The 25,448-nt window shown below is 35.3% G+C and overlaps 1 protein-coding gene across 1 annotated transcript in view; it reads left to right on the top strand.

Annotated features, from left to right (window-relative positions):
- Positions 1 to 25,448, top strand: part of LOC103893362 (protein eyes shut homolog) — a 949,231-nt gene that overhangs the window by 160,488 nt on the left and 763,295 nt on the right. Inside the window, 2 exon segments of the mRNA XM_019470252.1 lie at positions 4,264 to 4,517; positions 15,310 to 15,414. Of these exon segments, the coding sequence (XP_019325797.1) occupies positions 4,264 to 4,517; positions 15,310 to 15,414 (359 nt within the window).

Here is a 25,448-nt window from a genome sequence, read left to right as displayed (position 1 = left end):
CATTAAATTTAAGAAATATGCACAGTGCAATCCGTATCTGCTTTGTACATAATACTGTTGAATATATAGTGCATTAAAGTAAGTGGTAACTGTTATATGTTAATGCTGTTAAATTCACAAAAAATGCACCAAACTTAGACCTGACTAGTTTAGACTTTTACCATGTAAAAATGGCCCATTTTTATTGAAAAGTAGACTGATTATAAAGTACAGATTTTAAATAAAGACTATTACTAACTTATTTATTTAAATATTTTAGCCTTGTACTAAAGTTATTTGTAAACCTGCCATTAAATTTGTTGTAGATCATTATAAATTATGTTTATAAGGAATTTATTGAACTTCTGGATCCTATCATCTCTTAACCTCAGTCTGGATTATAAACAATAAATGAATGATTCTTAGATGTTTTAATCCTCAACACACAGTAAGAAATTAACTTGTTATTAAGAGGACTAGAATACTCCTATTTGCATTAATGTATGTGTTTGGCAAACACTAACAGAAAAAAAACTCTTTCTGCACCATTAGCTTGTAGTTTTACATTGTTTTAGGCCACTGCCACAGATTTGGGCTTGACTAGGTGTGTAAATCAGCCACTTTGTTTCACATGACATGAAGATCCAGTTTCAAAGTCATTTTCTAATCATGTTTACACTGAAGAAAAAAACCCACAACAGCTTCTGTATATTCAAGAAAGCAGTAACCTATACTTAGTAGTTAAACCAAGCAAACTTTTCACACTGAAGTGACAAAAGAAATCTTCATGATTTTGTTTTATTTTTCCTGAGCAATAATATGAAATGAAGAGTCTAAAAAAAACAAGAGCTTAATTGATCTGCTGCAGGAGATGAGCCATATTAAATTGAAATTCATCCAGTTATAATTTCATCAGGAAAAAAAAAGGACATTCCATTCTTAGTTGTTTTAGATTTCTTCAGACACTGAAACACTGAAAAATATGATACTCATAACATCATTGCTTGTAGTATGGAATCAGAAGCGTAAAACTGAAACTATAAGATTCTCCATTACATCTGTTTCTGTATAGTTCTCCTGTGGTCTCTGAAGATAAGCTACACAACCAGTAATAATAAGGAAATGATAGAAAATTCCTTCTCTTTATCCTCTCTTTCCTGTTAAGGAGAGCTGTAAGTTAAATATTCTATTCAATATTAATTGTAAGAGCCACGTTTTCAAAGAATGATTGAATAGCTGTATTTTCACAATGCACAGAGTAATCATTACTGTGGAAAAAGAAAAAAAAATTGACTACATAATAGTTAACCAAGGAAATAAAATTATTAACTGCACCAGAAAAATTAGTATGACTGTTTGCTGTTTCCATACTGAAGTTTTACTGTTGGTGGATTCAGAAACTGTGCAGCAAAAGGTAACTAAAAGTGCATGTGCTTTACATGTTTATGCATAATGAAATTTGATGTAAATCAACATTTACATTTAGCTGTAAAGCAAATGTATGAGATGATTTGTGTGAACTTCATTCCTTTAAAAAGCGAGAAACAGAATCAGCTGGAGCTCTCAAGAAGAGGGGAAGATTTCTCCTTTCCGAAGGAGTGACTGAGGTTGGAAGAGAGAATACAGTACCTATACCTACTTGAGTAGGTACTGCAGTACACTAGCAATGAATCTGTAAAGCAAAAATGGCGGTGCTGCAGAACTCACAACCACACTATACAAGATATGGAGGGCTTACTTCAAGCAAGCTCTATTTTGGTCCATTGACTAAAAGCCCATTAGCAGTTGGTGTGCATTAGCTGTACTCCAAGGACCACATCTACTGATTTAGTTTTAACTGAAATAAATCAATTTTACATGCTCTGATACTGCTCTGCAACATGATAAAAAACACTGCTGTTTGGAACAGCCAGGAAATTAATCATAAAACTTTTCTCCTCATTCGAACTAAAACTGTTGTACAGATGCACCTTGAGACATGAAGGAGCACAAAGCCAGGCCTCAGGTATTATGAAAAAATTTCCTAGGGATCAAGAAGACACAAAGTTGACAAAAGTCTGACTGGGAAGCCTGGACCTTCCTACAAGGAGCCAGTGGAAAGGAAAGCAGCTGACTGTTGTTTATACACATATAAAAAGTAAAGATTGTGGCTCAATCACTTGGTGATTTTGATGTTTAAAGAATTAACCATTTTATTTTCTAATAGTACCTGGCTTTTCCATAGATTAAAAGCTTTTTAATTATAAGAAAATGACTAAACCACCTCCAAACTCAGTCCACTGTAGAGTTCCACATAACAACCAACACTATCTCCTTATAAAGATAGCTTCTTTACTGTAGGCTTCTTTTTGTCACAACATGAAAGGGAAAAATCACCTAATATTCTATGTGCTCTGAAGCTACTTTTGAACTCTCAGAGTTGTACTAATGTCCACAGATTACCTTGGGAGGAAAAAAAATATTTAATTGGATTAAACACTAGGAGCTATTCATTTTATACATATCCTTTTTCCCTCTTCCTTTTTCTTCAGAAGTATTTCATTAGTATTATGATAGATGGAGCTCCCACAGTATTCTGCCCTTCACGATCTCTAGTTTGTACATAGACAAAGTTCTTTGGTCTTTCAAATTCTTGCTTGCCAAGAAGAATTGCAGGTAAAATTAGAGCCTAACTGAACAGAGAAAGTATACCAGTGATAGATATGGTTATAACTTCCTTAGTCCAAAAGTTATATTGCAAAAAGCTTTTCTGAAATGACATTCAAAATAGCTACCATCATGCTAACTTTTATAGGATCCTTTCTGTACACAGATTCTTACATGTTTTTTTTTCCTACTGACTTACAATTATCCCATTGGAAATTTGATAGGGATACGAAAATATCTAAGTGGAAATTTCCATGAGTCTAACATAAAAATGCAGGAATAATAATCAAGGAATGAAACAAACAGCCACATGAACATTAACTTCTGTTAAATAAAGAAAAGTTTGTACATAGACAAAGTTCTTTGGTCTTTCAAATTCTTGCTTGCCAAGAAGAATTGCAGGTAAAATTAGAGCCTAACTGAACAGAGAAAGTATACCAGTGATAGATATGGTTATAACTTCCTTAGTCCAAAAGTTATATTGCAAAAAGCTTTTCTGAAATGACATTCAAAATAGCTACCATCATGCTAACTTTTATAGGATCCTTTCTGTACACAGATTCTTACATGTTTTTTTTTCCTACTGACTTACAATTATCCCATTGGAAATTTGATAGGGATACGAAAATATCTAAGTGGAAATTTCCATGAGTCTAACATAAAAATGCAGGAATAATAATCAAGGAATGAAACAAACAGCCACATGAACATTCACTTCTGTTAAAAATAAAGAAAAAAATATCCTTTCTACCAGATGGATCAGTAGGGAAAATTGCTATAATCAGGGCTTCCTTAACATGTTAGTTCTTTCCAGCTTCTAGATAACATCTCTATGGATCAAGAATATGTAAGATTATTGTAAGATTATCTCCTCCCATGTGAGGAGACCTCTCGATATGATAAGGAGAGGATCAATCAAAGAAAATATTGCCAAGTACAAGGGATTTTCTAATTTTATGAGATGTGGATCAATAATGAGATAATCCAGGTTTGTTTTCATTCACACATTAAAAAAAAAAGAAAATTGGGAGAAAGGGAAGCATGAAAAAGTCATCTCCAGTTTATACAATTTATATGTCATCCTACATTGTGGGAAAAAAATATCCTGCATGATTTCTTTAAAATTGTATAGATTGTTTTTTTTTTCAGTTACAGACAGAAATTGCAACCTTTGTTTCTAATAATAAAGCATTTTTATACTGATTTTATGTCCAGAGCAAGCAGGATGTAATACTATTTTTTCTTTTAGTGATATTGTAGCAAGCAAGTAAAAATTTTCAGAAAATAAATTCTTAAAATACATAATACTCATAGTTTATACCAATTTTCTATGTGAATACTGTCACTGAAAGCTTGATATTAAAAGCTGTATAGTTATTAGTTTGTCCCATATAAATAGCTAGAATTTTGATTATTGTGCAGTTCCATTTAATTATTGCAAGCAGTCTATGTGAAACAAAGTTACTTAGTGACTAATTAAAGGTAAAGAAAGAAGACTGGAAAAAATTGCAATCCATTTATGTGTGAGTAATTCAAAGTAAAAATATTGTTAACATCATTAGTCATTATTGACCTATATATTCAAGACACTGTTTTGTGTTTTGTTTTGGTTTTTTTCTCCTCTTATTTCAATAACAGGTGCATATGTCCCCTTGGTTACACTGGCACATTTTGTGAACTTGATATAGACAATTGCATTGGAAACCAGTGCTCTGAATATGGTTTCTGCCAGGACCACTTGCATAATTACAGCTGTAACTGTGTGCCTGGATATGAAGGACCCTTCTGTGAAGTTGAAATTAATGAATGCTCAAGTTCACCTTGCAAAAATGGAGCTACCTGTATGGATTTAATTGGCCACTTTTCATGTCATTGTGCTGCTGGGTTCAAAGGTAAGTTTTTTTGTTTTGAAGTGCCTTGTACTACAGGTGTTGTTGTCCAATTCTATGTAAGCGATGTTTATATGATCATTTAATAACAATTTTATATATATACACAAATATGTCTATATTTGTGTGTTTGTATGACTTACAAGAGTTTTAACTGAATTAGCATGGAAACTCAGATTGTGTCTCCTAATTGTTCCTCAGCTGACCTTCTCTCCACTAAATGTACAATTCTGAGCATGAGCTTTGATGTCGTTGGCAAAAAAAATTGATCAAGTTCCAAAACACAATTTTAATTGTATTATTTTTATTTTCATTGTTATGCAGTCTTATGTGTCATGGATTTAGTCATACACAGGCTGATAAGAACAAATGTTTTGGTACAGAACAGGAAAATCTAAGCATGAGATCAGCAGTATCATCTCTCTGCATGTATGTAATATAAACAGCTATATTTAAGTGAGTTGTTCAGACTCCCCTTCTACTCAGTGGAGATAGGCAGATGCCCTATCATAGACATCTGTTCTAGGATGAGATGGGCTGCAGATTTCTGCATTGGGTTAGATGAATCCCACACAAGCTGACAACGTGATTCCTTTTTGTTCTAATTTTCTGTTTTGTGTGAATACCCTGATACTCAGACTATGTGTGGGAGGCAGAAAATCATTTTGGATTCAGCAATACTGAAGTGTTGCATTCCCAGCCTTTAGTCTATATCACTGAGCACAAACATTAATGCTCTGAAAGCTTCTCTATCTTCATTGACAATCTGTGGTATGCTACCACTAACAAAGACAAAAATAAATAGTATAGCATGCAACAGTGTCATCTGTACTAAGTAATCATTAATTAGCAGCTTATTCTTCTAAGTTGTTGAGGGTTCTTGCTCCAATTCAGGGAGCATGCGTAGTAATAGATTTGTGAGTCCCAGTTAAACCACTGAGATAACACCTGTATTTGGATCTTTCTAGGTCACTGCCAAAGTGCTGAGCTATTAAGTAATTATAACTTCAGTGCTAATTTTTCATTATAAATTCTGGCTAGCTACACTTACTTTTAACATTTCAGCACTAACATTTTTAATTTCAAATATGTTTATATTCATTTACATATATACATACACTTATGTATGTGATATACAGCTGCAGATTTGTTGTCCTCAATTTGAGTATATAATTTCTTGGTCATTTGAATACACATTTAATAAAAGATGATATTTCCTCTTCATGCTCATTTATTAATAAATGTGTAACAAAATGGAGGATTGTCCCTCAGGTAGCCTAAATTCCATTAAGATAGCAGAACTAAATGTCTGACTACAAGCGAAGAGAAAAAAAAGACTTGGCTCACCTGTACAAAATCTAACATGATATATTTCCATTTTGCTGCTGAAACGTCAACCCTTATTTTGTACTTTGCTGGTCTTCATGGGGGACTTCAACCACCCCAATATCTCCTGCAGGGACAATACAGTGGGGTATAAGATCTGCTTGGAAGAGTCCCATGGGTTAGAACCCTGGAGGGAAGAGGGGCCCAAGAAAGCCTATAACCTCCCCCAAGCTCAAGAGTGGTTCATCTCAAAGAGCAGGAAGTCAGACAAAAATGCCAGGAGGCTTGCATGGATGATCAAGGAGCTCCTGGACAAACTCAAACACAAAAAAGAAAACATACAGAGGATGGAAGCAAGGACAGGTAACCTGGGAGGAGACGTTATCTGAGCATGCAGTGATAAGGTTAGGAAAGCCAAAGCCCAAATGCAGTTGAATCTGATAAGGGATGTGAAAGACAACAAGAAGGGCTTCTACAAGGACACAGGTGACAAAGGGAAGAGTAGGGAAAATATGGGCCTATTGCTCAATGAGATAGGAACCTGATGCCACCAGACATGGAAAAGTTTGAGGTACTGAATGCCACCTTTGCCTGAGGGGTTGGATAAGATGACCTCCAGAGGTCACTTCCAACTTGAACCATTCTGTGACTGTGAAAACGAGGACTTGATTATATAAATGATATAATGATATATTACTAGAAAATACTTTTTTTAATTTTATCACCCAATGACATATTGTATAATAGCATTCCCATAGAAGCAAATTCAAAGAAAAATTAAATTTCACAATATTAGTCATTTAGTGTAACTCATTATCACATGTACTGAATATACTGAATTCTGATTTTTCAGAGAGTATAAACCACAAACAATTAATAACAGGCTGTTTAAACTTATAAAAATGTTATCACTACCCTAGCAATTCCATTTTCATATAGTCTCCAACATTTTATGATCCTGGGATATTTTCCAGCACAGAACAGATTTGAAGTTTGGTCATAACTGCACGTTATGAATCAGTGAAGAGTATCTCAGTGTAATACTAAAGAAACACATTTATTCTTATTTCTTTTCTTTTTTTGTGTGTGTTTGTTATGTCATTTCTCTGTAATTCAACTTTATTACATATCCAGATGTACTTCATTTTTCTTCATAAATAGTAAATTCACTTTCAAATGAAATATCAAAGGCAATAGTAAATAAACTAAAGGGTAAAACAGAACTTATTTTGCTCAGGACTCTGTACGTATTTGGGGAACTATCATACTTTGTGTACTAGGATTCATTGATTTGTAAATAAGCCATGAGTTCCCAGTCACCAATTTGATTTCTCTCCTGCTAATAAACAAATCCCTGGGTACCTTTGATATAAACATTAGAATCAGTTTTTATTTCAGAAGCAAAATTTTACGTGGACAACACATAGCTGTCTCCTCTGTCTAGATGATTGATTGATCTGATGTCTATCAGCATTTCTCAAATTCTTTACATTCTATTAGGTAGGGACCCCTCAGGCACTGTAATGGGATTTGTCAACATGAAAAGCATGATCTGATTTGGTAAAAAACAAGTTCATAAAAAATCCAAGTCTTGGGTATTTGCACAGTAAGAACAAATACTTTGTAACATCATGTACCACAGTCTTTCCTTTTGAACTGTAAACTGTACTTGTGATGGAAACTGTAATATGGAGACATTTTGTAGATGTCTGGAGTACTCTCCACTGCCTACAAGAGAAATTGGCCTATGTCCAACTTGGAATTTTGCAGTATGATCTTTAAAAATTGAGTAAATAATTTTTTCAACAAAATTATCCCTTCCTTCTGACCATGTGACGACCCTCTATATTGCCCTCTCCTGGCTCAGTTCTTCAAACATAACGTAATTCTGTTCAGCTTCAAAGTCATTCCCAGTCTATCCCTTCTTCCATATCTTTGTGTTAACTCTATCTCAAAACATGAGAGTTCAGCATTAACTGATTCCAACTCTCATGATGACTGGTATTTCTAAACAAATAGCACTGTGCTTCATTTCTGGTTTAAAAGAAGCTCTTCTAGGAATTATTTGAAAAAAGGTTGTCTTTATCCAAACACATCCTTCATTAAAGCTCTTGTTTGTTTAGATGCCTACAAAAATGTGAAGACAGCTGCTGAGAATTCTAAGTAGATAGGCAATATTGCCTCATTGGTTTCTCTTGAGGGTTTGTATCTATATGATATTGATTGCATAGTTAAGATTTGGAAAATCTTTTTATTCTGAATATATACTGTATCTCACATAGCAAGATACTCATCCATCATTGCTTTACTTATGCGTATGTAACAAATAACAGTATTAAGGCTCATCACCAATGTAGGCCTTCCAGTGGCTTTTTGAGTTTGACATTTATATAGTCTATATATGATGCTCTTCAGTATTCTCTCGTTTTGTCCAAAAGAGGAAAGTGGCATGTGGGCATTTTTAATATCATTCTATTACTTTAAAATTCTGTGCTTTGTTTTTACTTTTTTTATTGCACAAATACATCAGACAAGTCCACTTAACATTTGGAGTCTATTTGAAGAAGTATTTAAGTGTTTGTACTTTCAGTAAGTTATTAATTGTTTTTAAATTGTTTGGATGTTTTTTAAAATATTTTCACCCTTCTGTGATACATGTGAAGAGTATATCCTTGATGCCATTAAGAAAAACAAATCTTGAAGGAAAAAACATGAAGTTGTGTGAAAACCAATCCTTTTCAACACAGGAAGTTTAGAAACACTTAACCCCTTGTACAAATAAAGTCTAGAACAGCTGATGGACACCCTAATAAGTAATGAAGATTGACACTGTTAACAGGGAGCAGCAAGAGCAAGGCTGCTCCATGAGGGGAGCCGCAAACCAGGATCCAAGGTTAACCCCAGTGCAGGCAGTGCCATCACTAAGCAAGGCACAGTCCTGCAGCATCTAAACAGGGTGGGCAGAGCCAGGGGCTGGTAACAGGGTACCTCACAAGCCCCAGGCATCACAAGCAATGGAACAGGTCCAGGGTCCATCCGTGGAAGCAAGTTAGAAGCAGTAGGAAACAGGATCAGAGGCAAAGCTACAATGTATGTACAAGGGGTCCATCCAAAGAGAAAAATTACTTACAGTGTGGGCTGAAGTCCATTCTTGAGACAGGGCCAGAAGCAGGACTGGAAACAGGCACATCTATGGAATAGCTCGGGCCAGATCTGGGTGCCTACAGCTGAGTAGAGCTGAGCTGAAACAGAGTTCATTGGACAATGGGCAGGGTGTGTGGGAAGGTTCCACGTGAGGCTGCTTACGGCAATTGGGGCCTATTAGTGTTCTCAGGGCCCTGATATCTGCTTATCTTAGCAGCATCACCGGAAATTATGAAATTATTATTTCTGCTGCACAAAGGAAGGCAACTGGCTTCAGCTGGTTTGTTCACATGCCCTTTCTCCATTACCTGCTTCCATTTCCATTCATACAGTTACTATTTTAATGGGGCAAAGCCATCTTGTGAGTACAGTTCATATCTGCTCCCACATCTCCAGCACCAAACAAGGCTGGGTTGGGTGTGCGACTCAGGGCATCAGGTAGTGCAGCCTCCGTGGGGGCTCTGCCTGGCTTTTTCTGCTAGGGGAGACTGATTATCCTTGGCACCCTGTGCCAATGCAACCTGCCTGTCAGATATACAGTGTAAGCCCCTGGAAAGAGATGAGCTGGGCTTTTGGCAATTTACAGTTGAAGAGCCACAGACTTTCTCCGAGTTAAAACTCTTTCAAAGAAGCTAAGCCAGTGAAGTGGTTTAAGACAACATCATATAAATCACTTTCAATCTAGAATAAGTGTTCATAGAAAGGTTTAGACTGTATGAAGTAAATAAATAAAAAATAAAATTGTTTTGGATTTTTAACTACTGCAATTTCTTACACAGAAAAGACCTTGAATAAAAGAAAAAAATGACCAAGTGTGTAGAGCAACAAAGTTGAGAAAGGGAAATGTCAGTTAAGCTCACTAAGGCCACACCTGGACAGTCTGTCTTGTTTTTTCATAACTGTATTTTCTGCAAAGTAAGCATAAATGTTACTCAGGCTGATACCTCTCATTTAACACAATAACTTATGTTGCTTAGAAAGCAACAAAATTACACCATTTGTTCTCAGGTACGTGACTTGAATGATTTACATTTATATATATTTTACAGAATGGTGGACAGTAAGGCAGGAGTGTTGTGAAGACAACCTTCAAATATATTGTTACTGTTTTGGATATTAGTTGAACTTTAAAAACCCCTCTTGTTTTTTCAGCAGTACTTCATTAAGATTACATTAAGTAGAATTTTAAATCATTTGCTTTTCATCTGATCTGGGAATAGAAAGATTCAGCTTATGTCTTGAAGTAATATTTCCTCAAGTAAGGAGTTTTAGTTTAAAAAAAATATTCTTAGACATCTTTTTATTAATTGTGGTCATTCTGTCTGCCTTTGCATTGTCAAACTTTATATTCCATCATGCCTATAAAACAAAGGTTGGTATAAACAGTATGCTAATGAAACTTTGTATTTTGACATTTTTGCATGTGTTTTGTAATTCAGACAGAGGTGTTAATAATAGTGGTTGCAATTAATAAGAGATACTTATATATAATGTGTATTACATTGAGAAAATAAGCTCTCAAATCAATTCCAGTTTTATTCTAATGTCTGAATATTATATTTGAGAATGATATGAAGTTAAACTTATTCTGATAACAAACCAAAAATGAGTTTTGTGGATATTCTGCAAAATCTAAAAATAGTTCAATTAGTTCAGATAAAGTGTGAAGTTAAGCTCTTTAAGTTAAACAGAAATAAAACATCCAAAGTTTGAACAACTGAAAGGTGCAAACTTTCAATCTAGTGATCTTACAGAGTTGCTCTTGCTTTTGGAGTGAAGGAATATTCAGTGAAGCTTCATTCATTATACTTATGAAAAGAAATATTTCTTTGTTGTCTTTGATCTCCAGTTTTATTTACCTGAAAACTTCAGAACCTCTCCATTTGCTAAAATAGTATGATTTTTTTAAACAGAGTAAGTTACATCAGTAACGCTGGTGGAGGGTTAAATACCTTTGCCAAATCTTTTAGCACGCACCTACTCAGGTCCTTAGGCTCTTCTCAAGACTTTTATGCTCCTGCAGAATAATCTGTCCCTTGCGTATCATCAATGTGCCTGTCAAAAATGTTACTATTAAACATCAGGCCATGCAATTTGCAAAAGTGACAGACTTTCCTAAGCAACTGCAATTATTTGTTATATATTTTAAGAACACTGTAAATTTATACAGGGTAAAACACGCTATAGAGTTAATAGAAGTAGAATCGGCTCATGATCAGTTTTAACATTCTCTTTGTACTTCAGAATTTGGTGACATGATCCCTAGAAATGTTTAGGAATTCAGACCCTAAGCTATGATTTATTAAATAACTAATTAAATATTACATTTTACTACTAATTATGTTTGGATGTGTTGTATTAATATTAACCTTAAAAATGTAAACCCAGAAAATATTTATATTAACATACTTTGATGTTGAAAGTAATTTGTAGCCAATTAGTGATTTTTATCTGATGTTCAAAGAAGGTTCTCATCATCCATTTCAAAGATTAGCTGCATACTGAAAAAAAAAGTCTTCTCTGTACATGTCCAGCATATTCATGTCTCGAATACTCAGAAAATATGGTCTCACAGTAGTTTCATCGATTCTTTGATTCTTTCTGAAACATTTAAAAAAATACTGTCCATATATTGCCTTTGTACTCTGAGGACATGAATTCTTAAATTACCCTAGCAACTGTTTGCAAGAAGTTTTGGGACATGCCTTTTGTCAGGTGCAACTACCAGTTTAAAGGCACTCCATGTTATGCACATAACCAGAAGAGCTAGTTATTGTCTACAGTACACAAAAAATCAATTGCCTTTCTTTTCACTACATATGCATTTGATTGGCAGAAATTGCACTAAAACATGAAGGCGTTTCCAAGTTTTAACATGATTCATAGGAAAAAAATGTTATTCTCCTAGCCTTTTTGGAGATGTACAGAATTACCAAAACCGCACTGTTAACTTTTAGATGAAAAATAATATAATTTTTTCATATCTGTAAATAGTATATTTTTCAGTGGCTAGATAGCAAAAAAAGTGATCTTGAAGGAATGGTAACAGAGATGCATAGAAACTAAAGTCTTATCTGTGTATGTCAACAGTACGGCAAGTTTGTCAGGAAAAAAAATAGTGAACTATCTGTATTTAATGTGTTAACAGCATTTTCAACTGAAATATTTCAGAAAGTTTGATATCTTTCTAAATCATTCTGCAAGTACTGTTAGCTAACACAACTTGTAAATCAGTCAGTGTTTTTCGCAAATATTTTCATCAGTTATGAGAAAGGTATTCTCAGTGCTTGATAACTCAGATGAGGCTGAGTGGCATGTAATTGTTTCTTTGTCAACTGAAGTAATTTAGTTGTAATAACAGCCTTCAGCATAAAATCAGCACTTTTGTTTTCAGAGTAGGGATTTTTTCCCCATTTCCTTGTTCTCCTAAATAAAGAATGGAATTCATACACATCTAACATGGCCATAGGTAAATAAAAGCAAAATACCTGAAACCAGATAGTTTTCTGTTAAAGAAGTGTAGCTTGTATATCTCTACTGTACAGCATTAGTTTAGACATTTGGGATTAATTGTCTAAATTAGAACTAAATCTTTTAATCTATGGAGTGTTGCAATATAGATTAATACATTAAGAAAACCTGTATTCATTGAAGTCTTAAAATAAGGTGGGTTAGTGACATGATATCAGAAATGAAATTCGTTTTCTGATGCCACTGGTGAGAATTTCCTAGCTATACATTATAGCAGATACTTCTTTTCTTCCAAATGAAGATGCAAAATAAACTACCTTTTTCTGCATCCTTTCTCATATTGATAGAATCATTATGCTTCCTGTCAGACTTGGAATGGGAGAATGGCTTTGACTCCTGTCTCACCTTTTCTACACACAATCACTGTGTCACTTGTCACTACTCCTCAACACAGCTAAAGCTCCAATGTTCATCTCATGTCCCAAATTCCTCTAGCCTTCATTATTTCATCATCTTCTCAGGACTCCCCAGGTGTTGTATCATTTCATATAGTTCAGTCAAAACATGGCCACAGAATTAACCTTTTGGTCAGGTGTCATTTTGCTTTTGAATTCCTCAAAGTGTTCACCTTGCCCAGTACATGCTAATTTTTGTTCCTTTTTGGAAATAGTCCTCAGTTGAAAGCTGCCCTCTGTGTCTTTGTTCTTTTCTCTTGTTTCCTACCATCCCATCAGGATTTCCAGCCTGAACGACCAATTTATGGTACCGTTATAAAACCATTGCAACTGTCTCTGCTTATTGTCCATTGCATCACCTAAGGACTATTTTCCTGAGACTGAGTATCGGATATCCTATATTGCATTAGATACTGACATTTAGGGAACTTAATTTCACCCTAAATGCTCAGTTTTAAAGTATAGCTCTGTAGTCAGAAGCCTACATGTAGTTGACTCATTTTCCTGCTGAATGCCACACCCAATTTCCTACCCCAAAAAGAAAAGAAATTCAAAGAAGATGGATAAGAACAGTTCACAAGGAATTGTAGTTACACCTGTTACAGCCATGTCTTAAAATTATGGTACTACCCAGTTCAGTAAGATACCTTTGCTGCTTCAAGAGCAAAACAGAGCCATCTTCATCTTCACAAAAAGGCAGTAAGAAGTTCACAAATCTTGGATATCGTGAGTAAATGAAGATGATCTCATTCCCTTATTTCCCTTAGAATTTGGGGAATAAATAAAGCATTTGCTTTATTTTAACCTTTTATCTATTAGGAGTACACAACAGCTCAAGGGAGGTGAAAGAATCTGTTTCAAGGAGTTTTTCTTGTATATGCTACAGTTTTACCCATGGATTGTGGCCAGATAATTTACTTCTAGAAGAAACTCTGCGCTACTCTCCACTTGTCTATGCAGAAGAAGAAAACAGATGCCAGTGCGTTTCCATTTATCTTCCTCAAGAGAGACCTACGATAATCAGGGACTTAACTGTGGAAACGGATCTGAACTAGAAAACATAAGGAAAGCAAAATATCAGAATTAGATCAGAAAAGTTGCACGTAGTGCTGTTACCTTATCAGCACTTCAAAGAAAATTTAAAAAAATTAAAAGAACTTAGAAAAGGATTTATATTTTGGCCAGTCCTGACTGTCTGTATTCCTCACTGGTGCCACAGCACACTCTAAGCAGCACTCAGCAGCTGCTGCTAGTAGATAGCTTTTTAGTTTACTGAGTTGCCTGAACTCTTCCTGGTATCTTCTTGTGCCTCGCCCTTTTCATCCAGATATCTTGAAGTCTTATGAAAAATGCAGAGCATGTTTAGAGGCAGGAAAAAGCCCTAATAGGAGCCACTCTGTCATAAGTTTATGTGTGGAAGAGAACCTTAGTGTTACTATGGGCTTCTCCAATGAAGGTCTTTTATATCTAGTAGATTCACAAAATACAGGTTTTGAGAGCTGACTGTCTTGGTTCATATGATTGTATGAGAGGGCATGTATGTGTGCTGCAGATAAGAGACCAAATATTTTCCACAGTGCAAAGAATTCAGAGGAATTTCAGCATTCGTTTTGGTTTTATCTTCTTCTGTGAGGTTCACAGAAAGCCCAGCATGCTTTGTACACTGCTGACCTGTGATAAGTACTGCACGTATGATTTGCCTCCATATTCCTGTGGCTGGAAATAGCTTTTCCTGTTACAAATCAAAGCAACCCCTACTGTAGATTACAAATCTAAATTTCACTATACTTCTTACCTTTGCTCTTAATTATTTCATTCCCTGTCATCTGTATTTTGCCTCATTAAATATTGTTCAGTGACTTGATCGTCCTCCTCTTTTGTATTACATGGAGAAAGAGAAACATCTGGTATCATAGTACTGACAACTTTCTGTAGAACATAAGCTGAACTCTACCGTTACACATAACTGTCTGTAAATTAGTGTTGGCCTGATTTTCATATGAAATGATACTTTGCCATTCTTTTTCAAAGGAGACAGTGAGTGAAATGAAAGAAAACGATTGACACAACTGAACAAAAATTGCCTGAATATAGTAATTTTGTATAATGGAAAAAAGCTCCAGGATTATGCATACCCTCAGTAGGAAAGCTTTCTATTTTCCTGATTGTCATGCTTCCAACATTGCCTGTCAAAATGGACTGTCTTGTAACCAATGAAGCAGAAAAATTCATGACAGGATATCTATCAGTATCCCTGTGTACTCAGTAAGTGCACCTTGGACAGTGGGGTCAGCATTTAGACTGTGACAATCCCATAGTCTTTTTTCATTACAAATATGTCTCTATGATTTGAACACATCAGCACATTTGTCTTTTTTTTTTTTAATCTAAAATTTCAGGAGAAACATGTTCTGTTCGCATGAATGAGTGTCTAGACAGACCCTGTTGGAACAGAGGAACCTGTGAAGAGGAGATAAATGGCTTCAAATGCAATTGCCCCTTTGGTAAGCATTTATAGTTTTTATACAATTGCTAGTTTGGCATAGTGTGTGAGTTCTATATTTGTTACTTGGGTGCTATAAAGTCTTGTATGGTGAAAACATTATTCTTACATTTTGAAAGGTAGTTATTTAGACTAATAAAAAAGAAAATTTTCTCGATGAGTGTCCATGACAATTTGCCTATGACTAATTTTTATAAATAACAGATTTCTTGTATTAAAAAGTACTTGTAGTACTGGAACATACTGGTAAAGAAATATGACAGAACTGGAGATTTCCAATTATTTAGTGTCTATTTCTATAGACATCTTATAGCAACACATTCCTTCAAAAAAGTGTAGGTTTTAGGCAGCAAAATATATTGAAATTGAGCAAACATCCAAAATTCCAGTCTTTGGAATCCTGTTCTGCTGGCCACATTACTCACACCTAAAAGAATTGAAAACTGCTCTAAAGTATGTATGACCTCAAACTGGTGCCTGAGCATGTGCACTTTGTGCCATCTGAAGTGCCCTTAAGTATCCAAGATATCAGGTATCAGGCTGGAAGATATGGTACATGATATAAGGGACATCCAAGATGGATCAGGTCAGGTGGCAACTGAACTAAGCACATGGTGTAAAAAGACCCAGCAAAATAAAGGGAGAAAGAAATACAACATTGAAGATTTTGCTTTGCTAATTATATACACATTGTATAATTTGGGATTTTGCATGTTATCGTATGTTGACTAAGAAAACATAGAAAAGGGTGGCCTAGAAATTTCTGACCTTAGAAATCCTTTGACCAAGAGGTTTTCTCCATTTTTTATAATCATTGTTGCCAAAGGAGGCTGGGATAGAGATTTAACAACTGGTAAGTTCATTCATAAATATGGATAAGAAATTACTGATAAATTCTAAAAAGGTTTTTGTTTTTGACACATGCATTTACGAGCTCATTGTTACTATGGAAAATAAGGTCAGAAAAACTAATTTTATACAGTCATGGTCTAAGAAGGCTTACACTACAGGGGTGTTTAGAAGAGAAACTGATAGTGATCAGTAAAACCTGGAAATGTCAGAGTAGTGAAACACAAGTGTCCAGCCATCCCTCTCAAGCAAAGCAACTGATTTCAAGAGGAATTTAATGTACTTAATATCAAGAGATCCTTAAATGCTGTAAGGATGGTATCCTGCTGAGCTGGGAACTGAAGACAATACTGAGTTATAACTTCAAAGGTAAGATGATGTTTTCATGTTTGTTGCTTCTTTGGGACAAATGAAGGCATGTGTTCAAGTGTTTTACTGAATAAGGGCTGTAGCTAAACATTAACACAAACGTTATCTCCTTTGTTCTTCTGAGATGGAGATTCTCACATTCAAGGCACTGCTTTGCTATCCCATGTTTAACTCCCATTGGTGTTCCCTAACACTTACATACAGTGGATTTTAGACACAAAGATCCTGCACCTCCTTCCACAGATCTGAAAGAAGATCTCTTTCACCCAGCAAAATGTGTGTCAGTGATAGGAAAGAAAATTGTTGTGACGTTGTCTTAGGAGGTCGTTTGTGCCTCTTTCTTTAAAGAAAAGTTAGTCACTCTCTAGAGAGGCCTTATCCAATTAATTTTTATTATCATTCTTGGTGTGTGTGTGCATGTATGGTTTGAGTGTCTGTGACTATTCATTCCTTTGTGTTGTGCCTCTGAGGTTAATCCAGGTATTCATCTGGAACAATGAGGTTTATGTAATGGACACACATACACTATGAGTTTCATTCTATTGACTCTACTAAAATACTGTGGATAGCAGTGATTCTTCATCATCATCAGTCAAAGGATCAAGTAACTCACAGTGAACCAGAGGTTATCTGTAGAAATGACTAGTTATTTTTGAAAAGAGTTACGACTTTCTACATTACTATTTGCAGCTACATATTAATATGATGGCAAGCTGAATTAGAGAGGGGGAAAATTGTGTAGTGGTGTGCATACCTAACAATGAGCTGAAAAGAGGAGGATTTTAATCTAAATGCGATACAGATTCCCTTTGTGCCCTTGGGTAAATTAATTAATATCCCAGTTCATATTCTCTAGGTGAAGGTATAAATAAACAAATGTAACCATCTCACAAAGATATTGCAATGATTAAATAGATAATGTCTGTAAATTGCCTGAAAACAAAGTCGCTACATTACTAGATATTTTTACTGCTAGCTTCATTCTAACAAGAGTATCACTTCAAAAGATAAGGCAGCTAACTCAAGCTAATCCTTAAGTGAAAAATGACAATTTATGCCTCCATACTTTAAACTGACAACCAGTGTCATATTGGATTTCTGAAAAAAATAAGTTTTGCTTATCAGAGGATCTGTAGTTGCTGGTTTTTAGCAAGTAAGTAAAAGTAAATAAATAAATAATAAAAACATTTAATAAATCACATGTATTCAGTAACAAAATACAAGGAAGCACAGAGAATTTGGATATACCCTAATGATCAAGTTCTTGTAAATTAAAATACTTGTATCTGTAACTGTCTGTCTGACTAGACCACCAATAACTTGTTTTTCACTGCCTGTTTTCCTTTGTAATACATTTTTATTCATTAAGTAGGTGGCTGTTATCTTTCCACTTTTCTGCTTTGCCTGCTGTTGTCTGAAACAGTCTCTGGCTGCATCTTATTTTTAAGTGCATGGTGATGTCTTCCCGAAATAGACTTTTCATATTATCAAATAATGAACATAAAGAGCTTTCCTCTATATGCAGTGGAGGTTCTATTTCTATTTTTATTTAAATTATTATTTTATGAGGAATTGTAACTCTATTTTACTAGATACAGCTTAAGATACCTTTGCTGAGCAAGAAATATGTCAGTATCACCTCTGCCATGTCAAAAGTGAGCAGCACTATTTTGTAATTTCAACTAAAATATTTAAAGGTGATCATAGTTAGGAGTTACATACATTAAAATTTAATGAGTTTTTTCTTCAAATTAAGCCATAACAGAAACGCCATTTATTTGGGGATATGAGAGCATAAGTTATCGTTACGTTCAATTTAGAAGGAAAAGGATTAATTTCCTTTTAGTTTTCCCTTCAGAAACTCTCAATGCTAAGCTAAGATAAATCTGGAAGGACTCCTAAAGAGTTTTGTATTAGCAGTGGGTGAAGATAGCTTAATGAAGGATCTTGGCATGGTTTAATAGTGAAGAGATGCTGCATAAATAGTAAACCTATATATTTTGAAAGGAAAGAGTGTTTTGTATCTTCTTTTATCTTATACAGTTTCTTTATGAAGTGGATGTAAAGTGGATGTAATAGTAGGAATTTTTATTATCAAGATATATATTTTTTCAAAAGCTCATGCGGTTACACATGATATATAGTGTTGTGTCTGGAAATGCGTAACTGCCCCAATGAGAATGCGAACATGTTGGATGAAAGGCTGGATTCTTCACTGTACTGTGTGGTGTAGCCATTTGGTTGGATCTGAAGAAAGCAAGCTAATTAGCCTGATTAACAAGCAAGGTTCATTAACCCGACAAGAAAGCTATGTTAATAGTTATGCTGTTTCTGATACTGAAGTAAGCTCTTTCAGATATTGTGTCTTTATAAAGTACTATATTTAAGAAGTGAAGAGCTACTAACACATTGCTGTTGGCTGGAGTTAAGAGAATTCTGTTGTCAGAGAAGATTTATAGACTGATCAAAGTGTTTTTGATTGAGACTTGTGGTCTTCCATTTTTATTTTATTTAAAAAAAGAGTTTAAAGTGGGAAATGCATGTAGAATGAACAAGGGGACCTCTGCTTTACCAGGGCAATCCTTCAACTACCAGGGCAATCCTCCAACAGACCAAGTTCCAGTCTGCCATGTTTATGTCTGTATGAACTTTCCAAGAAAGTCTCTATTTTTAGAAATTGTCATAAATGTAAGTGTGAAGATTTCAGTATTTTCTCCACTGGAAATTCCAAAATTGTTGGGCTTTTTCCATCACCAATAGTCACTGTGTTATTAGAAACCAAGGCACACTAACATTGCACACTTGTGTGTAATTATAGTAATTACTTATAGTAATTACTATATAGACTATATAGTAATATACATTTATAGTAATTACTATATAGAAAATACTGAACACACACTGTTGGATGCAGCCAAAATGAGAATTTTCTTACAATGCTGATGTTCTTCAGTGTATTAAATATATTTTTATTATGTTTCAAAAGACAGAAGTATTTTAATTTAGCACAGCACCTGCACTTTTCCATAAGAGTGCAGATTTTTTTCATTTTGAGAAAAAAATAAAATATTGATTTAAAAATAGATGCATTAAAGTTTTTAATAAGCATGTAAAGTATATTTCCTATTTTTTAATGTTTTATGATATTGCTATCTCATTTTCAATTACTCTATAGAATATTAGTGAAAAAACTTATTTACATCAGTCATAACAATAAGAGATCTTGATGCCATGCAAAATTGCAAGCATTTTCTTCATTTCTTTCACTACTAAATAAAGCATAAATCAATAGGAAACTTCAGTAGGAACCTTCTAAAATAAAATCTAATTTCTGGAATATTTGTGCTATATATGATCATTAAAACAACAGTGAATAATGCCAGAATAATTTTTGTTTATCTAAAACAAAATAATGATTTTTGTTACCCTTAGAAAAGTAAGATACACATCACAAAAATTTCAATATAGCTGTGGAAAATAATTTATCACATAAAAATATTTAAGTAAATAAGATACATTGATAGATTTAAAGCATTACAGTAATGAATAACAAAATTATTAAAATATGCTTCTTATTTTTAGAGATCCAATTCTGCCCTCTTTATAGAAAAAATTTCCTGTTACTGAAATTTGAAATTTTCATTATTTTTACTGAATTCTTACTTTACCGATTCACATTTCATATATCATATGTGCAGAAAACATTCTCTCTACAATATGAGTAGGTGTGTCTTCTCTACCTAAATGCCAGGAAACTAGATTACCTCTGAAAACTGTTAGCTGAACCTCAGTATTAATCCTTCTGATGGCTCAGCAGATTAGCCTAGCTTGGATTCAGTGATGCACTAAAAAGTTCTACAGTCACAACAGTAACACAAATACCAAAGTACTACTTTGATTCATTGGCAGTTCATATAGTAAATCTTTTGTCAAAACATCTTTTAATGTAAGAAATAATATTAAAGTGCAAAGTAAGAGAAAAATTAGCACATCAGTCTTCATATCTGTTCTGTTTCAATTGAAATTAGGCAAACTCGTAAGTCTGTGCATGTGAACATAAACTAATAAAGAATGATGAAGAACTTAGAGATACATTTTAGCTATTTATGATGCCAAAACAACAAGTATTAGTAATTTGAAATTTTTAGTAAGGAATGTATAGTGTTGTATTGTATGAAATCCATTCATTGTTTTCCACTGAGCATCCTATAAACACATTCAATTTAGTCTTAGAAGAAGAACCTTGGGGGAATATAAGAACAATTTTAAAAGTGAAAAAAAGACATTTCAAAAAATTGTATGCTTTTTTTGAATATATATGTCTGTATTTCTCTATCTTCAGAGTCCATTTAAGGCTGTAATAAAACAAAACTTTTAAAAAATGTCATGGTGTAGACATTCCTAGTCCAAGACCTGCAATAATTTGTAATGAATATTTACATACTTTTAATAAGGATGTAGCTGGAATAAATACCTGATGACTTCAGACTGCTGAAATATTTAAATATAATGGATAAGAATTCAATACTGAGTAATAGAGGAGTGCATAAACACTTGAAAAGAACTCTCACTTCTGGAAAACTTTAAATTTGGGAAGAGTATGCTGGATTCCTTTTTCATCCACCTATCCAGTGTCAAAAATGCAACTGACTTGGTAGGGTTAAACATGACAGCAAACTCTTTTTTTTATTCCAGAAAGAAAACCCACATTTTAGAAACTAAATTCTTCATCTATAAAAGCTGAAAGGAAGGATGGCCTGAGGGCTAAAGCAATGAACTTTGATTTAGGAAATCTGCTGCAAGTTCTACATTGCTCCAGAGTGATTTTTTACACAATATATTTAATACCACAAGTTAGTCAAATAATTGGTTCTGTTAATATGAACTGCAGAATGATGCTGACGGCAGAAAGTTTTGAGCTGAGGTTTCTGATCACTGGCTTCTGCTCTTCCAAATCTGAATTCTAACTCTAACTTTCACCTGGATCCTTGGTGCTAGTTTAGGTGTGCCTTCTCTCTCTAGATAGCTACCCAGATTTACCCAAAATGCTTCCTACGCAGCCAGTTAAAATGACCAAAAAATGACCTTTTTTATTTAGTTTTCAAACTTACATATACAGTTCCTCCATCCTTGGGAAGCAGGATTGCTCTTCCTTGTTAAGAAATCAGAAGAACTATATGTATTTAGCAAATCTAAAATATACACATTTAACTTGTATGTGCTAATTTTATGGAAATACACTTTATGCTTTATTAGTTACTGTCAGGCAGTTCATTGTCTTAATATGTTGTCAATTTTAACACTAAAACTATTATTTTCATATGACGTCTCCTTTCAGCAGTTTTAAAATAATCCATTAAAATTATCTATGGTACAGCTGAGATATTTCTTACAAATTATTCTAGTACTCCATCCTGCTGTTGATAAGATATTGTCACTAAATAGGATGAAATCAGGTCATTTAATCATACAGATCATTAATTCACATAAATATATTTCAGCATTGCTGGAAATCTGACATAACTAGAGTTTTAACTTTTAAAAATGCATAACTAGAGAAAACTCTTGCCTTTTAAGCATTTGGATTTGGTTGTTATCAGCTTTTTTTTTCATTTTTTTTTAATTTCCCTGTACTATAGTCTAACTTTGTATCACAACATAAGAACCCCATTCATCAAAAGGTATAGGTTACTTTAAGTAATGGGCTCTTGTAAGACTCTGCTTTTGTGATAGAGTACAAATTTTTTTGCATTTCAAGATAAGAAATAAGACAAAGAGTAACATAACGTTGAGGGTGGTGAAACACTGGAACAGGTTGCCCAGAGAGGTGGTGGATGCCCCATCCCTGGAAACATTCAAGGAGGGGGCTCTAGGCAACCTGATTTAGTTGAAGACATCCCTGCCCATGGCAGGGAGGTTGGACTAGTTGACCTTTAGAGGTCTCTTCCAACCCAAACTATTCTATGATTCTATGTTTCTATAATAAAATGGATAAAATGGAATCAGACAATGTCTTTAGATATTGTACGACTTCATTACTTAGTTCCTTTTCTCTCTGTGTAGAAGACATTCATGGCTTTCAGACGAACACCGTAACACGTCTTTCGAAAGTGTTTAACAGGAAAGTAATTTTATAATAATATAGCTTGGATGACTGGTTACTGCTAGTATGGCTTTTGGTATATTCTGATGACCTTACACAGGAGATTTTACAAGCATTATATTTGAACTTCAGCATTTTAGATAATAGTATTTCCATTTAGCTGATGAATGGTATTGGTTAATTATGGAGTATGATTATCAACAGTGAATTTCTTCAAGGGAATTTTTTTTATAATGCTAAGACTGCATCCTTTTATAGGGATTTCTTTTCAGGGGCATAGAATATACCATCTGAACACTATCTGTCTATCTATATAGCTTTATTTATATATGTATAACTTTCCAAAAGGTATATATTTCTATATCTATACCTTTCTAAAAGAGTCGCTTCTGGAAAAGTGATCTCTGCCTTCCACTCGATATGTGGACCATTGTGGACAGACTGGATGACATTGGCACTGTGTGACTGGCATCTCCAGGCACATGAGTTTCTTGTACACAGGCAAATTTCCAGTCTTCATAGAGGAAGGGTCATGACTTTGGAACTTATCATTAAACACACACTGAAAAAGCTAAAACCAAAAAAATTGAGGCACACCAAATTCACTAGTCATGTTTTAGATATCTAAGACAGAGTGGTTTAGAGGATTTGGTTGTGCAGAGTGTGTTGGGTGTCCATAGCAAGGTGCTGGCAGTGGGGGCTGCAGGGGCAGCCCCCAGACACAGCCAGTTCCAGCCAACTCCAACCACCCCACCGCAGGGCACAACTGAGCCCCCCAGCCAAGATGGTGGCACCTCAGGGAAAACATATTTAAGAAAGGGTAAAACACTACACAGACGTTAGTGAGAGAGAGCAGTACAGAAAAAATATGTGAGAAACAGCCCTGCAGACACCGAGGTCAGAGAAGAAGGAGAGGGAGGAGGTGTTCCAGGTGCCAGAGCAGAAATTCCTCTTCAATCCCATGGAGAAGACCATGGTGACCCAGGCTGTCCCTCTGCAGCCCATGGAGGAGCACAGTGGAGCAGATATCCACGCTGCAGCCTGTGGAGGACCCCATGCCAGAGCAGGTGTATGTACCCGAAGGAAGCTGCAGCCTATGGAGATCCCACACTGGAGCAGGCTCCTGACAGGATCTGGGGAATGTGGAGAGGAAACCCATGCAGGAGCAGTCTTTTCCTGAAGGACTGCAGCCCTGAAGAGGACCCATACTGGAGCAGGTTTATCGTGAAGGACTGCAGCCTGTGGGAAAGACCCACACTGGAGCAGGGAAAGTGTGAGAGGGAAGGAGCAACAGAGAGAAGCTGTTATGGACTGACTGCAATCCTCCATTCCCCGTCCCCCTGTGCCGTTTGGTGGGAGGAAGTAGACAAGTTAGGAATAAAAGAGTGAAGTTGAGACTGGGAAAAAAAAGCGGGGGGGAGGGTTTAGGTGGAAGACAGTTTATTTTTTGACTTTGTTTCTCACCATCCTACTCTATTTTTAATTAGCAATAAATTAAGTTAATTTTTTCCAAGTTGAGTCTGTTCTGTTCATGATGCTCACTGGTAAGTGATCTCCCTGCCCTTATCTCAACCCACGAGATTTTTCATCTTATTTTCTCCCCCCATCCTGTTGAGGAGTGGGAGTGAGAAAGCAGCTGGGTGGGGGTCTGGCAGCCATCCAAAGTGAACCGACCACACACCCTCAAGCACCAGTCTTGGGGATCAGCAGATTTAATAAAAAGAAAAGTAAAAATAGGATCCTTCAGTATTTTAACCTCCTCAAGTATGTCTTGCACCTAAGGACAAAGTTTGTAGCAAGAAAGTTCTAAAATATTTAAGTGCAGGTTGGCCAGTGATATAATTAACATGAGGAATTCTGTTTAAGATTCTTGAAATATGGTGAAAACTCCATAACAATAAGCCCTATAAACAGGGTGGAAAGGCCCTACACAAACCTTCTGCTCAGTACTTTGACAGAAGCAAGTGCTGTGCCTATGACAGTTATGCCTGGAAGATGGCACTGGAAAAGCAAGGAATTCCAAGGAGTCTGAAATCTGTGTTCCAACACAGCAAGAAGTCTTGCATTGTTAAATAATACCTTCTGGAAAGATGTTTTCCATCAATTCTACAGGAAGAAACTCCTGTCTCTTTCATCGGAGCAGAAAAAACCTCCAGCCAGAACTAAAAGTACTAAGGAAAACATGATAGGCACTAGCAGCATGTCTTTTTCCATCACTCACTGTCCCCATGTGATCTTTTTCATCGGAAACATAAGGACTGATCAGTATTGATTAATTTGTATTCCAAATTCAGCATAATAAAAGCACAACATAATGCCATCTTCATCAATGGAAGGAGTGACAGAGGAAATTTCAGTGGTGATATATATGCAGCCAGTATATGATATTTGATTTAATATGTGATATTGGAGCTAATATGGTGTTGGTTCAATACAGAGTGAATGTAATTCTTCACATGGTCTGTCAAGAAAACTGAAGGGCAGATAACTGATGAGGAAGCCCTAAAGGACAGTATTTGAACCTATGTTGTGCTCCAAGATTCCCCAAAATATATGCTCCAGTATTCGAGGCCGCACCTCGAATACTGTGTTCAGTTTTGGGCCCCTCACTACAAGAAGGACGTTGAGGTGCTGGAGCGTGTCCAGAGAAGGGCAACGAGGCTGGTGAAGGGTCTGGAGAATAAGTCTGATGAGGAGCAGCTGAGGGAACTGGG

This window comes from Aptenodytes forsteri, unplaced genomic scaffold (genome assembly GCF_000699145.1).
Source record: "Aptenodytes forsteri isolate BGI_AS27 unplaced genomic scaffold, ASM69914v1 Scaffold414, whole genome shotgun sequence".
In the NCBI taxonomy this organism is placed as follows: Eukaryota; Metazoa; Chordata; class Aves; order Sphenisciformes; family Spheniscidae; genus Aptenodytes; species Aptenodytes forsteri.
The sequence above is the reverse complement of the archived record's forward strand: the minus strand, read 5'-3'. Positions and strand labels throughout refer to the sequence as shown.